This window comes from Myodes glareolus, chromosome 14 (assembly GCF_982192425.1).
Source record: "Myodes glareolus chromosome 14, mMyoGla1.1, whole genome shotgun sequence".
Classification (NCBI taxonomy): Eukaryota; Metazoa; Chordata; class Mammalia; order Rodentia; family Cricetidae; genus Myodes; species Myodes glareolus.
This window is the reverse complement of record NC_142039.1, coordinates 56,498,893-56,512,317: the sequence shown is the minus strand read 5'-3', so window position 1 is coordinate 56,512,317 and position 13,425 is coordinate 56,498,893. Positions and strand designations below refer to the sequence as shown.

At 40.1% G+C, this 13,425-nt stretch overlaps 1 protein-coding gene across 1 annotated transcript in view; it reads left to right on the top strand.

Moving 5' to 3' along the window:
• LOC125397828 (uncharacterized) overlaps positions 1 to 13,425 on the top strand; it is a 294,931-nt gene that overhangs the window by 206,273 nt on the left and 75,233 nt on the right. Inside the window, exons 13-14 of the mRNA XM_087896704.1 lie at positions 3,353 to 3,571; positions 5,606 to 5,858. Coding sequence (XP_087752830.1) covers positions 3,353 to 3,571; positions 5,606 to 5,858 — 472 coding nt within the window. The remainder of the gene's footprint in view (positions 1 to 3,352; positions 3,572 to 5,605; positions 5,859 to 13,425) is intronic.

The following is a 13,425-nucleotide window of genomic DNA, read 5'->3' as shown; positions in this document are numbered from 1 at the left end:
CCTGATGAATAGAATACAGTGAAAAATAAAAGGACCCAATACAATAAATATTTATCTGCAATCTTTAGATGTTTAAAATGTTAGATGGGGATTATGTTTGGTGATGTCAGGAAGGAATATGGAAATTTTAGTGCCATCTATTGGTACCGATTTTGAAATAAAGATTACCACAGCTTGCTAATAAGCCTGTCCAGTATTCACCTTCCTGAGGGTCTGTATTCACCACAAAAGAGTGCTTAAGAATGTATTTTGTGTCCTTCTTCTCCAAAGCAATTTTGGTCTTTTTTATGTTATTATTATTACACTGATGGATTGTAGAAATCTTGTTTGATTTCAGGTCTCTATAAAGATTCAGCATGCAAGGGGATATATGAGTGTCATATGAAAGGTGACTGAAGTTCAGAGAAATAGGTTTCATTTAATAGCTGAAGACTGGATGGCTTCCCTAACCCCCTGTCACCCGCCTGCCCAGCTCTGGTGGCTCCCCCTGAGCAATGGAAGTGTTATCTTCATGAATCGAGGGTGTGCGGCTGGCCTCAATGTGATTTTCCAATGATCTGTGTGCTTCATGGCTTCTTTCATAACCAACAAATCAATCCCCACTCCCCGTATTACACACCCCAGTGGTAGATGCCATTCATTATCCTTCTCATGGTCAGACTCCTTGTACATAACCAAGAAAGATTACAGAAGGGCAGACTGGTGGAAATGTGGATGGGAATATTCCACAAGGACAGGACATCTTGTATCCTGCATTGCATGCTCACAATCTAGCAAAGGAGCTCTGGCAAGGCAATTGTTAAACACGGAAGCTGGGATTGGTTGAAGGAAATGCAGTTTGAATGTTATCTATGGAGACAGTTGTGGGTGTAATCCTATATAACTGTGCACTGAGATTCAGGTACAAACTCTAAATTATTATAAGGCAAAAGCTGCTGTATATTGTAATAGGAACATCAGTTATAACATGGTGCCTCACTAGCTTCTTTAACTAATAAAATAGAATTTCTAATTTTATTGAGATTTACCTAGCACTACAAATTCTTTTGCTAATACCAAATTTTAAGGGTGGTAAAATTTTAAGCACCAGATGATTAACTTTTCCTAAAAAGTTGAATCTACATGCATGGTTACCATCATTGAATGAATAAAGACTAATAGATTTGAATTTATTCGAAACAAATGATTGAGTATTTTGAATGACATGTGAATGCATTTAATTTAACCTTGGCTTTAGTTTTTTCCTAATCAAATGTCTGACAGGAAAAGATTTGCTACTAGGTGTGAGTGGGAATACTTATTCCATGAAACTAACTGGGAATGTGGCTTGGGGCAGTCTCTGTGCATAGCGACTCAAACTCCTCAGTCACTTACACCAATGGATGTGAAAAGAACAATGGAAATTTCCACTCATCAAATAAGCTTCTGTCTTTTCCGTTTTGCACATTTTGAGGCTTTTTAACTTCCTGCAAACAATACAATATGAAGCCTGCATCTGATTTCTCCTTTTTCTGAAGAGGTGGAACAGTGATGGAGGAATTAACAGATCATGTGTAGAATCTTTTTGCTTGAGAGGTCTAGGAAAGTTTGGGTTTCATTTCACATGATGGAAGGGCTAGTCTGCGGTTCTCTCAGAGGAGACATCAACCCTGACAGTATCTCTGTCTGTCACCAAGGCACCTTGCAGGGTGTGTGTGTGTGTGTGTGTGTGTGTGTGTGTGTGTGTGTGTGCCTGTGCCTGTATGTGTGTGTTTGTATGGGTTGCAGTGACTGGTCAGTTTCGACTTTAGTGCCTTGTTAGCCTATGAAGACCAAAAGGCCATAACTATGCTCCTCTCCGTGTTGATTCTCTGTTGTCAGACTTATGTTTCTATGGCTTCCCTTCACTTCCCATGGCATGCTCGGCATTGTACTTGAGAGTTTTCAGACAGCCGTGAGCTTTATTAAGTAAAATCTTTTGAATGTATCGATGGATTCTACACTTGTAAACAATAAGTCCTTCATTTTGAATTCTGGTTGGGGTATCTCAGTGCTAGATGAGCAACTCGCTTCAGTTTCAAATAATTCATTTTTAACAACAGATAAACCAATGTTTTACTATATTTCATTTGTTGGTGGTGGTGGTGGTGGATGTGTGTGTGAATGGGTATGTGTGTATGTGTGTGTGTGTGTGTGTGTGTGTGTGTGTGTGTGTGTGTGTGTGTGTATGTATAGATGCAGGCATGTGCACACATACATGGACAGTACTGGTCAAAGGACAACTTTTGGGAGTTGATTCTTCTACCAAACTCACGATGTCAAGCTTGCTAACAAACTCCCTTACCCACTATGCCATCTCACTGGCTCCAATAAACACAGTGACATGCTATGAAGAACATATTCTATTGTGAGCAGGTGATATAAGCGGGGATATATTGTGGATTTATATGTTTTTCAGGAAAATTAAACTTACTCCTTCTAATAATTCCTTCCCATGTTTTATGTCATAAGCCTGTAGCTCAGTGATGGGTATATTTACATTGCTGCACATCTGATCTTAGAAATGTTTCATCTTACAAAGCCTAAACCATAGCTCCTTCCACAGCAAGAAAGGATTGTCCTTCCAGGCACCATTGAACATTTGCTTTCCCCGACTTTAACTGCAACAGAAAGGTCAGGTTGCAGAATCCTGTAGTTTTGTCCTTTAGTGACTGGATTATTTCACGTTAACTGTCCTCAAGGCTCATTCACGTTGCAGCATGTGTCAGATTTCCTTTATTTATTTTATGCTAGACAATACTTTACTGTGTATTATCAGGTATGTTCCCTTCATCCCCTCTTCAGTGGGCATTTCTGTTGCTTCCATGTCTCAGCTGCTGAAGATGCTGCTGCCACAAGCAGGGGTGTGGTTATCACTCCCCAGCTCTGCTTTCAATTCCTCTGGATATGAATTATGATTGGAATAGGTGGGCCATATGATAGCTACAGTTTTTTTAATGTTGGTGTTATACACACCATACTGTTTCCCAAGGTAGTGCTCAAGAATTCTAATACCAATGCTTGGGATTTTCTGTTGTTCTTGTTGTGCTCAAGAATTCTAATACCAATGCTTGGGATTTTCTGTTGTTCTTGTTGCTACTAATAGGCCTTGTGAGGAGGATGGATTTGTGTCTCATGGCTTTCATTTATATTAGCCTAACTCACATTTATCCACGTTGTCTTCAATCACCCATTTCAACAAAAAGGAACGTAAATGTGCTTGACTTCCAAATGTTTAGGAATGATTTCATTCAATTCTGTTCAGCAATTGAGCACTTCCCTTTGGGACATACGGTATGCCCAGCGTTGACCTGTGTGGTTTCTTTGTTCGCAGTTGCTCTCCTGTTGTAGATGGCTGTGGATCTGGGGAGGTAGCCAAGCACCTCCACTTTACATCGGTGTCCTTGTTTTCAGAACTTGAATTAGCTCAATGGCAGAGCCAGGGATTCTGGTACCTCCTGCTGCTGGTGGCTTCTCTCTGGTTCCTGAGGCTCTACCTGCATTACCTGGGCCAGTGGCTTTTCCTCTGGGCCCTTTCAACTCCAGTTACAAAGTAAGTGCTTTCCCCTGCAAGTCAAGGAGATGCATTTTCATCTTGCTACGGCCAATCAGAGTATAAAATTCCTTTCCCTGCTCACTTATTGGAAGACCTCAAATGGAGCCCTGATTTGAAGAGACAAAAGAAGTCTTTACCTGAGATCAGGGGCTTTTATTATAGTTACAATCTCAGGCTGTGATTGGCTTTGAATATACAAACACTTAACTTGTGCGTCAATATTTCTTTAAAATTCAGCACATTCAAATATGTCCTGATATCTGAGCAGGCAATGGTGTTTTTGTTCTATTTTGATTTTATAAGCATGACAAAGGCTGAAGGTATTTTAGAAGTAATGTTAGTCTGATTTATTACCATACTCAGGAAAGAAAAGCTTGCTTCTTCTACAAAATGATTGAATTCAAACAATTACCAAACTCAAGTCCAGGCAGCTTTCTGGGCCATTATCCTGTAGGGGAAAAATTATGTTTTAAAGGTTGTCTGCCTGTAAGCATGATTGTGGAAGCACTCTAGATAGACAGATTGATAACAACACAAGGAAAATTCATTTTCTCCAACATGTAGATGGCATAGATAAAAGTAGACACATGTGTGTAGTTTCCATTAAGATGATTATGAAGAATTTTAAGACCTTCTGAAAAGAAATGCATGTGTATATATATACACACAGGGTTTTTGATTCTCGTATGAAATAAAGTAACAAAGATGTGAATATGTTGTAGATATGAAAATTTGTATGTGTCAAATAACTACATTTTCATGAAGGCATTCTTGCATGGATATTTTCTGTCTGTCTTTCTCATCTATCTATCTGTCTGTCTATCATGTATGTATGTATGTATCTATTATCTATCTTATCTACCTATCTCTCTATCTCTCTATCTATCTGTCTGTCTATCTGTCTGTCTATCTATCTATCTACCTATCTATCTATCTATCTATCTAATCATGTATGTATATATTTTCTTAGCTTCCAAAGCAGAAAATACAAATGTTCTAGCCTGAGCTAATTGATTTTATTAGTCATACTTTTACTCTTCATCAGAAGAGGAACCCTTAGCTTTATTAGTTGTTAATCCAACAAGACAGCAAGAGATATTGTGAAAACTCATGTTGGTCCATTTCTTAAACAGAGGACTTGGACTACTACTATAACATCTGGGGGCTTATTGTCTAGATCCACAGTCCTGACTCACACTGTTGCTCCAGGCCACATCTCAGCTATGACAACACCGACAATGAGTGCTTACCCTCACTGTGTCAGGGCCTATACTAAGAAATGAACATTCTTCTATTTCATATCCATAACGACACAAGAACGAACCTCCTCTGAAGAAGTTGTCAAGGAATGGATAAAATGAAGGCTTCTCGCCAATGGAACACTTTTGGTTCACAGTTTTACATAGGCCTAATTGGAGAGAGATTTTTGCATGAACCCAATTCTCAAGTTGTAGGGAAAGATGATGTCAAAGTCACACTGCAGACACTGCCTGTTACTGGTTTGAACTGGATTTAACCCACTGGGCTTCGGCTTGTGCTGTTAGCCCCTTGGTATGAAATTTTAGTTGTTGGTGATGACTGCACTTTTGATGTTGGAAGTTGGAGTCATGCCAGAAAAGCCATAAGCAAAGTCAATAACGTTCAGCCAAATTCTGAAGTATCATTAGATTTATGTCTATCTCTCATTTTTACAAGACGTTGACTCATTAGAAAGTTCATTAGTGTATTTTGCATTTAAAATTGGCCACTAATGTGTCCTGTGTACTACAAAGAAGTTCCTGATTTACACTTGGCTCTACTGAGTGGCTCAAATGACATGCTCGATCTGCTAGCTGCTTTTGTTTTTTATGTAAGAATAAAGGACATGATACCTTGCATTTCTTTGGTCGTGAACTGTGGTCAAGAAAGGTTGAAGGCTTCTAATATTTTGCATTTTTAATAAAGAAAGCAAAACACATGGATCCAATGATTGCTTTGCATTCTGGTCTTTGCCTAATTCTTGCTTGGTGCCTGTGCTTTACCTCCCAACAGATTCCAGTTTTATTCCTACACTGTTGAACTCTGCTACCCGACTTCTTCACTTCACGTTGGAGAAGAGCTGGCTGTGATTGCACTGGGGCCACTAGCTCTGAACACAATAACATTCCCCTTGCTTCTGATCAGATGGGGCTGTCAGCTCCTGTTCTCCTCCCGCCCGGATGCCTTGTCAAAGCTAATCATCACGATGGGACTATGGACAGTTCTAGACCCATTGGCGGTGTTTATAGTGGATGCTTTCCTGGGGGTAAGTCAAGTAAAATAACCAAGATATGAATCCCTGGCACACAGTTCAGCACAGTGCACAACTCAGTTGACATGGGATGTTTCAATAATGATGTCATTCAGTATTCATCCCGAATTGAAGTTATTAAGCTTTTCCTCATTAAAAAAAAAAATCAAGGATGGTCTCATAAAATTGATTCAAGTGTGATTTTAACTTTGGCAAACTTTAAAAATAAGTAGGGAATTGCCTAGAAAATAAAAAGCAAACTGTCACATTTTTAAAAATTATTCCCATATTTCTAATTTTTATATAAAAATAAAACCTTTTTCAAAACGAAAGATTTTAATAGACAAAATCCCTAGAAAAGAGCTTTTACAGTCGTGACTGGCTGCCGACCTGCGTGCTGCTGGGGCAGCCTTATGTAACAAATAGAAAGGCAAGAGATAAGAGCTGCTGTAATATTTTGAAGTCATAACTTTTCAAAAGTCACCCCTCAGGCATTTCTTCCAACATTTGTGATGATTTCGAAGTGACAAGCACATTTCACCTTAAAAACACAGTCTTAGCATCCTGAATGATTGTTAGGGACGTGCAACAGTGTGTGAGGCTGCATGGGAGGACAGGATTCCAGGACTAGGTAATGACTCTGTGCTTCTGGTCATTGTTTTGCAGTTTCTTTGTTATGTATGGTTGTATGAACTGAGTTGTGGAGTAAGAAGCATCTCCATTTTTCTATCGGACAAAACAGTTACATAGGATTCTATTAGTTACAACTAGTATCTGAATTCTGAGACTGGTAATTCTCTCATTGTATCAAAATCTCTCCTTAAAACTGTGAATCCATATATTGTTCTATGAAATTAAGTGGGTGCTGTCTAATGATAATTATTCAATCTCAACAAATTATTTAATTTGCTGATGGATATGACTAAAATTTGATATAAAATTGATACGGTTATTCTTGTGAATTGATACATCTATATCTCTAGCTGCTTGGAGCTTGTAAAGTATGCAATTTCTTGCCCTATGAATGTTTTTCAAGCACTGGGATCAAACCCAAAGCTATGTGCATTGGAGGCAAGCACCCCCCTCTGAATTACATCACCAGTGTCTGAAACAGGTAATTCTTAGTTTTTATTTTGTATCAGAACCTACTCCATGTCTTGGTAAAACAAAGCATATGGACTCTTCCACACAGTTTCTTCATCAATGGATATGGAGGGGGAGGGGACACTGACTTGTGCTTCTACCAAATTCCTACTTGATACAGACTTTGTTAGCCAGGGACCACAGTTTAAGAACCTGAAGTCATAGGAATACAAGAGGCTCTGAGGAGCATACTGGAGGACCCAGGAACACTAATGTCACCTGGAAGACAAAAGCCCAGCATACAGGTCACTCAATGGTACACCCTTTATTTTTCCATCTATTAGCTATGATTCCAATCAAAGATAAAGTTTAGCATCTTTATTAAAGTTTCACTCAACTTTTCCAAAGTTTTATGTCAGATTATCAAAGCACAGTTGAAGATGGTGGCTTAAAATGTGATAATTCAAACCAGAACACACTTTAATCTGGAGGCAATAGAATTATAAGCAATTTCGAAGTGAAAAAAGGGGAAATATAAATTAAACTTTTTATATTTAGAGCTGGTAATAATATAAAACATTGAGCAGGGGGCAGGCAGGTGGCTGTTCTAAATTAATTTGATGTGATCAAATATTCATTCATAAGATTATATGAAGTTATGCATTGATTGCCCCCATACCATGAGGACATGAAAAGAGATGTTTCATATTTGGTATGTATGATCTTGGTCTTTATCACTACACTAAGCAGATCTTAGTGTATTATTGATAGACTATACTGTTAATTATGTAAGAAATGATTTCTCTCAATCACATACTATTAAAACTAAAGTCCAAAGTGTCATCTATGATGCACTTTTGGGGACATTGTACACCTTGGGTGTTAGAGCAGGCAGTATAGCCTGATCTCCCTTTTCTACTTCTCCTGGGCTATCCTGTGACACAGTACTGCTTCTCAGATTTGAATATTTGTGAGTGTCCAGGGTTCTCACTTATGTCTACCATGGCTCATCAAGAAGGGCTCAAGTATCGTATTCCTATGGTCTTAGGTGATATTAGTGGTGCCATTTCCCTTGACCACTGTCTGAGCAAGACAATAGACACACTGTCAAGTGAAACTTCCCTACCACTGCTGTTTCCTAGGTTGAACCTTTAGGTTGCTAGGCTCCTCTTGGTCAAACTGGGATCCTTGAGGCTTTGAGTCCACTGGTATGATTTATATGAGAATTTTGAATACTTAAATGACCTCTGCTAATAAGGCTTAGAACTGGACCGAAGCAATTGTGGAAAATTATCATGCCAACCATTGAACATTATTAAAATTAAAACTCCAAACTTCACGTTTGCCCCTGAATGTGTTCTAGCCATCTTGCTGCTATGGACTGGAACTACGTGTGCTTGCCATACCACGTATGACTGCTTTCTGAAAGCTTGGGATCGTTAGCCACCTGGGTGACGTGGTGAAGGAGGGAGCCACTGGGGCCAGCAGTGTGCCTTCTACCTTGTCACTGGTTTCTTTTACCACGGTGGCTCTCCTCATTGCGATGCTGCATGGACTGAGTTAAATCCAGCTGGATTTTGTTGACCTTCTTGCTCATGAGTTTCTAAGCAGCTAAGGAAGAGACTGCACTGTCAAGGCTGGTTGGGCAGGAGATGTAAAGACACCATCTGCATTGTGGGGAAGATCTTGTCCTGAGCTATCCCACAAGTCCTCCCAAAGCCCTGATAGACCTATCCAGCAGGCCTGGTCCTCATGCTGAGCTTGCTGCAAGGCCACTGGGGAAGTCAGCTGAGGAAGATAAGAAGCTGACCTTGATGACCTTTGAGATCTTCTCTGAAAGACTATCTGCAGCCCTTGGGGGCAGACCTTCCTTATTTCAGACAGGACCCTTGGGTAAAGGAAAAGCCAACCAGTCCACTGTATACATGACAGCTGATGAAGTGAGTGCACATAATTGACGCTGATGTCCCTGATAAAATATATAGGAAGGCAACCTCAAGTGTGTCCATCTCAGAGAGGCCTTACCCCAAAGAAGCTGACGTGTATGATAGGGAATGGATCTATGGTCTGTATTTTTTCCAGTTACAAAGAAAAACATTTATGTCTCCATGAATCAACTCTCCAATTAGCACTTTTCAACTTTTACTGCTTTTTAGCTAATCTTGCTGCTTTTTCTCTTGATGTAAATAACCCCCTCCAGTAGACCCTACATTCCAACACTGTTTCACTGGGGTTATATTCCCAACACATACTTTTTGGAGACCTGATCAGATTACATATATATGGAGTAGTGGAGAAAAATCACAGAGTTGAAGTCAGGGAGAGCTGATCTCTTGTCCCCATTCTGCCATTTATGTTCTATACAACACCAAATAACCTAGTTACGGACCCCAGCCTTCAATTTACGCATGAGCACTATGTAAAAGTAGTAACACGTACCTCGCTCATCTCACACTACGGTTAGGTGAAACAAATAAGAGACTAAGTGTGAATGACACTTAAAGAATTCACATATTTCACAAATTAATAGTGATACAAGGGGCATAATGAGGTGATGATGCTATGGTGTGTGCACAACATACAAAGTAAGAAGCTCCTCTTTCAGTCAGGAACTCACAGTCCATATCTGTAGCATGAGGGCCGGCTTGTTGGGGTTTCTGTCCCACCAGGTACCCTACAGCCCACAAGCCCCAAAGAAAATTACACACAGGACTCCATAAGATTATAAACTTATTGACCCATTAGGTCAGGCTTCTTATTAGTCCTTATAACTTATATTAATCCATTATCATTATCTATGTTAGCCACACGGCTCAGTACCTTTCTCAGTGTGACAGCTCACGTGTTGTCTCTTCGGTGATCTGGGCAGGAATGGTGGGGGGAGCTTCCTGCTTCCCAGAATATTCCTGTTCTCATTGCCCCGCCTCTACTTCCTGTCTGGTTGATCCACCTATACTTCCTGCCTGGCCAATCAGTGTTTTATTAAAATACATGATTGACAGAATACAGATAATTCTCCCACACTACTTCCCCATCTTTTTTTTTAAAAAAAAAAAAACAAAGGAAAATATCCATAGTCCATTTTTGGGGAATGTGGACATAGTATTCCAGGCTACTTCCTGCTGATTAGAGGCACTGATAATCTTATGGGGACCTAAAGAAAATTTAGAGTTATAATCAAGTCCTGACTGGAGTATCCTGTGAGTCTTGATCATCTCAGGCAGCAGTCTTGAACCTGTTCTGGATGAAGAACTCAGACATCTGGGTCATCTGTTCCTACTGGAGATTTCTTGGATGGTCTCCCTTGGTCAAACTGTATTTTTCTTAAATCAGAATGAATCCACAGCCTCTCATTTTCTGTGGAAACAAAAGCAAAATCTCTTCTCCAAAGTAGCATACCTTTTGACTTCAGTTTTGAAATCAAGGTATTTTCAAAATACCTATCTTGGGTTAGTTCAGCAGCATTTATAAACAAAAGTCTTTTAGCAGCTGTTGCTCCTTCCTCAGCATTCAAACAATTCAAAGAGAGCATAACAACAAACAGTATCAAGATTCTCTGTGTATTTTCCGTCTTTATTTTAACCTCTATTTGTTTTATTTTTACTTTTACTTTTTGAGACAGGTTCTCTGTATATCTTTGTCCTGGAATAACTCTGTAGACCAGGCTGTCCTTGAACTCACAGAGGTCCACCTGTCTCTGCCTCCCAGGAATTGGGATTAAAGGCGTGTGCTACCACACCTTGAAGTCACAGAGGTCAATCTACCTCTGCCCCTTGAAGTCAAAGAGGTCAATGTACCTCAGCCTCCCAAGTGTTGGGATTAAAGGTGTGTACCACCACACCCAACTACTTTCTTTCTTTTTACTTTAAGAACTTTAACTTTTATCCTGCATATATTTTTAACACACTGTAAATCATTTAGAGGTTTTCTTCCTCTTTGAATCTCTCTTTACTGTATATCTCTCTTTTTCTGATCACATGAGCCTTTAATTTACTAAGCAATATTGGTAGGACTAAAGCCGTGACTTTGACAGCTAGAACCAGCCCATTCCTTAGCTTTCCAGCCTCATGGCTGAGGTACCAGCTGCTGCCATTTTTCTTGTCACAACTCTATGGTGTTTCAAGGTCCTTGCCAGCAAGCAAGCTGCAGCATTCTGCTCACAGACCACACTCAGTCGGACTGCCTGCCTGAAAGAGTCAGTTTGCCCTGGCAGGACAGCCCAGAAAGCTGGCATTTAAAAACAGCACAACTTTTTTCCTGTTACGATTGAAAACCGAAAAGCATGCATTCAACTTTTCCTCAACACCATTTAGGTATTGCGTGGCAGGACCTCTTAAAAGAGCTACAAGGTTTTGCAGCTAAAGCTGAGTCAGGAAGCGTCTCTTAGATGATAGTTCTTCTTGCTTGCCTCTAGCAAGGAGTGCAGACCTGAGAAATTGCTGCCACCAAGAAAACATGCTTTACTCTATTCTTTCCCAAACTTTCTCAGGCTTTCTTTGGATGCAGTTATCCACGTGGGTGCCATCTGTAACATGAGGGGTCGGCTTGTTGGGGTTTCTGACCCGCCGGGTACCCCACCGCCCACAAGCCCCAAAGAAAATTACACACAGGACTCCATAAGATTATAAACTGATTGACCCATTAGGTCAGGCTTCTTATTAGTCCTTATAACTTATATTAATCCATTATCATTATCTATGTTAGCCACATGGCTCAGTACCTTTCTTAGTGTGACAGTTCACATGTTGCCTCTTCAGTGGTCTGGGCAGAAATGGCGGAGGGAGCTTCCTGCTTCCCAGAATATTCCTGTTCTCACTGCCCTGCCTCTACTTCCTGTCTGGTTGACCCACCTATACTTCCTGCCTGTCCAATCAGCATTTTATTAAAATACATGATTGACAGAATACAGATAATTCTCCCATACCACATATCAGGAATCAAGTATACCCACAACAAGCATAGCATACATGTTGAGTGAAAGATGTCATTATGGATCCATGGTTTTTTCCTTCACATCATTCAGGTCTTGGCTCAGGTGGCATCTTTGACAGTGATATTGAAAATCCCACCAGACTGTCCTGCTGCAGTTCAGATCTTGAGTGGTCCATAGACCCGAATTTTGGAAGCATGTTTTCCAGTCCAAGGGGCCATCAGGAGGTGATGGAACCAGAGGGAGCAAGTTTTCATCAGCATTTGCTTGACTTGACATACTCTCTCATCTCAGCAGTAGAGCCTGCTGACTGTGGTTGTACATCCTGAAATCGTGAACCAGAATGGGACTTCCTACCTTAAAGGTGCCTATCATGGGTACTTTGTGAATGTGACAGCAGGCTATGGCATCTCTGATGATATACACGTACTGCAATATTTCCTCTCTGTATGTTACTTAAGCTTTTCGAAAATTTTCTATTTTCTCTGCAGTGCTGAGAATTGAGCTGTGTCTTGAACAAGTCTTGCTGAGCTACATCCTGGTTTCCTCGTGCTTTTTAGTTTTGAGATGGGGTTCTTATGAAGTGGTCCAGATGGACCTTGAGTTTGCCTTGTAATGTGGTCAGGCTTTGAACTTGCCATGCCTTGGTCTCCTGAGTAGCTGGGAGGCAGATCTGCAACACAACCTTGCCTATGCTATTTAGCAATATGTCCATGCTTACTCTTGCTCCCACACACTTAAAAACAGAAGCCTGGGAGGCTAATGACATTGTTTAATATTCTTTTCTCTTATTTGAGCAGGAAGGCAACTAGTAGGTATTTTGTAGGTGAGACACTAATAATGATTGTCATCTACTGTTTAGATTATTTTGTATTGGATTAAAAAGTATGTCATATTTTATTGTTGTTTCATCCATGAATCTTTTTAACTATTTCTTTATCATGAAGCAAGTAGATGGAGAACTGAAAAAAGGGGAGTTGGGCTTAACAGCCCTCACCCCGCTGCTCTCCAAGTGTTTGTAGTGAGTCCACCCTTCCCCAGGTGGAATGATTAACAAAGAGTATAAAACAGAAGCTTTGCCATGGTAAGCTGGGCTTTCTGAATTCTAGTCATTGCTCAGTCACCAAAAGATATTTTGGTGCAGGCAAAATACAAATTAACCTGCCGACTCCTTTGTTCCCTTCTCAAACAGGTGATTTGGATTAGCTACTTTAAATAGTGTCTTTTAGCACCATGCTTCTGTAACTGCCAGTTTAAACACTAAAGAAATGGTTCTCTCTCTCAGCTCGAGGAAAGCTCCTTACTATAGAGAGATCATCACTTCCACTGGATATCATGGGAATTTCAGTTAAGGCACATTCATGCTCTGTACAATTCAGAGGTCAATGATGTCCCATAATGACACCATAGGTGCTTTGCGAAACAGATTTTTCTTCAAAGACCTCATTACTTTGCATTTATTTATGACCCTGTACAGAATATGTGTTTCTACCTCTCAAATCAGGGTGCGTCTTTAAATTAACCTAACGTAAACTTTAGTTTTCAAACTCACATTAAATAGCATGATAA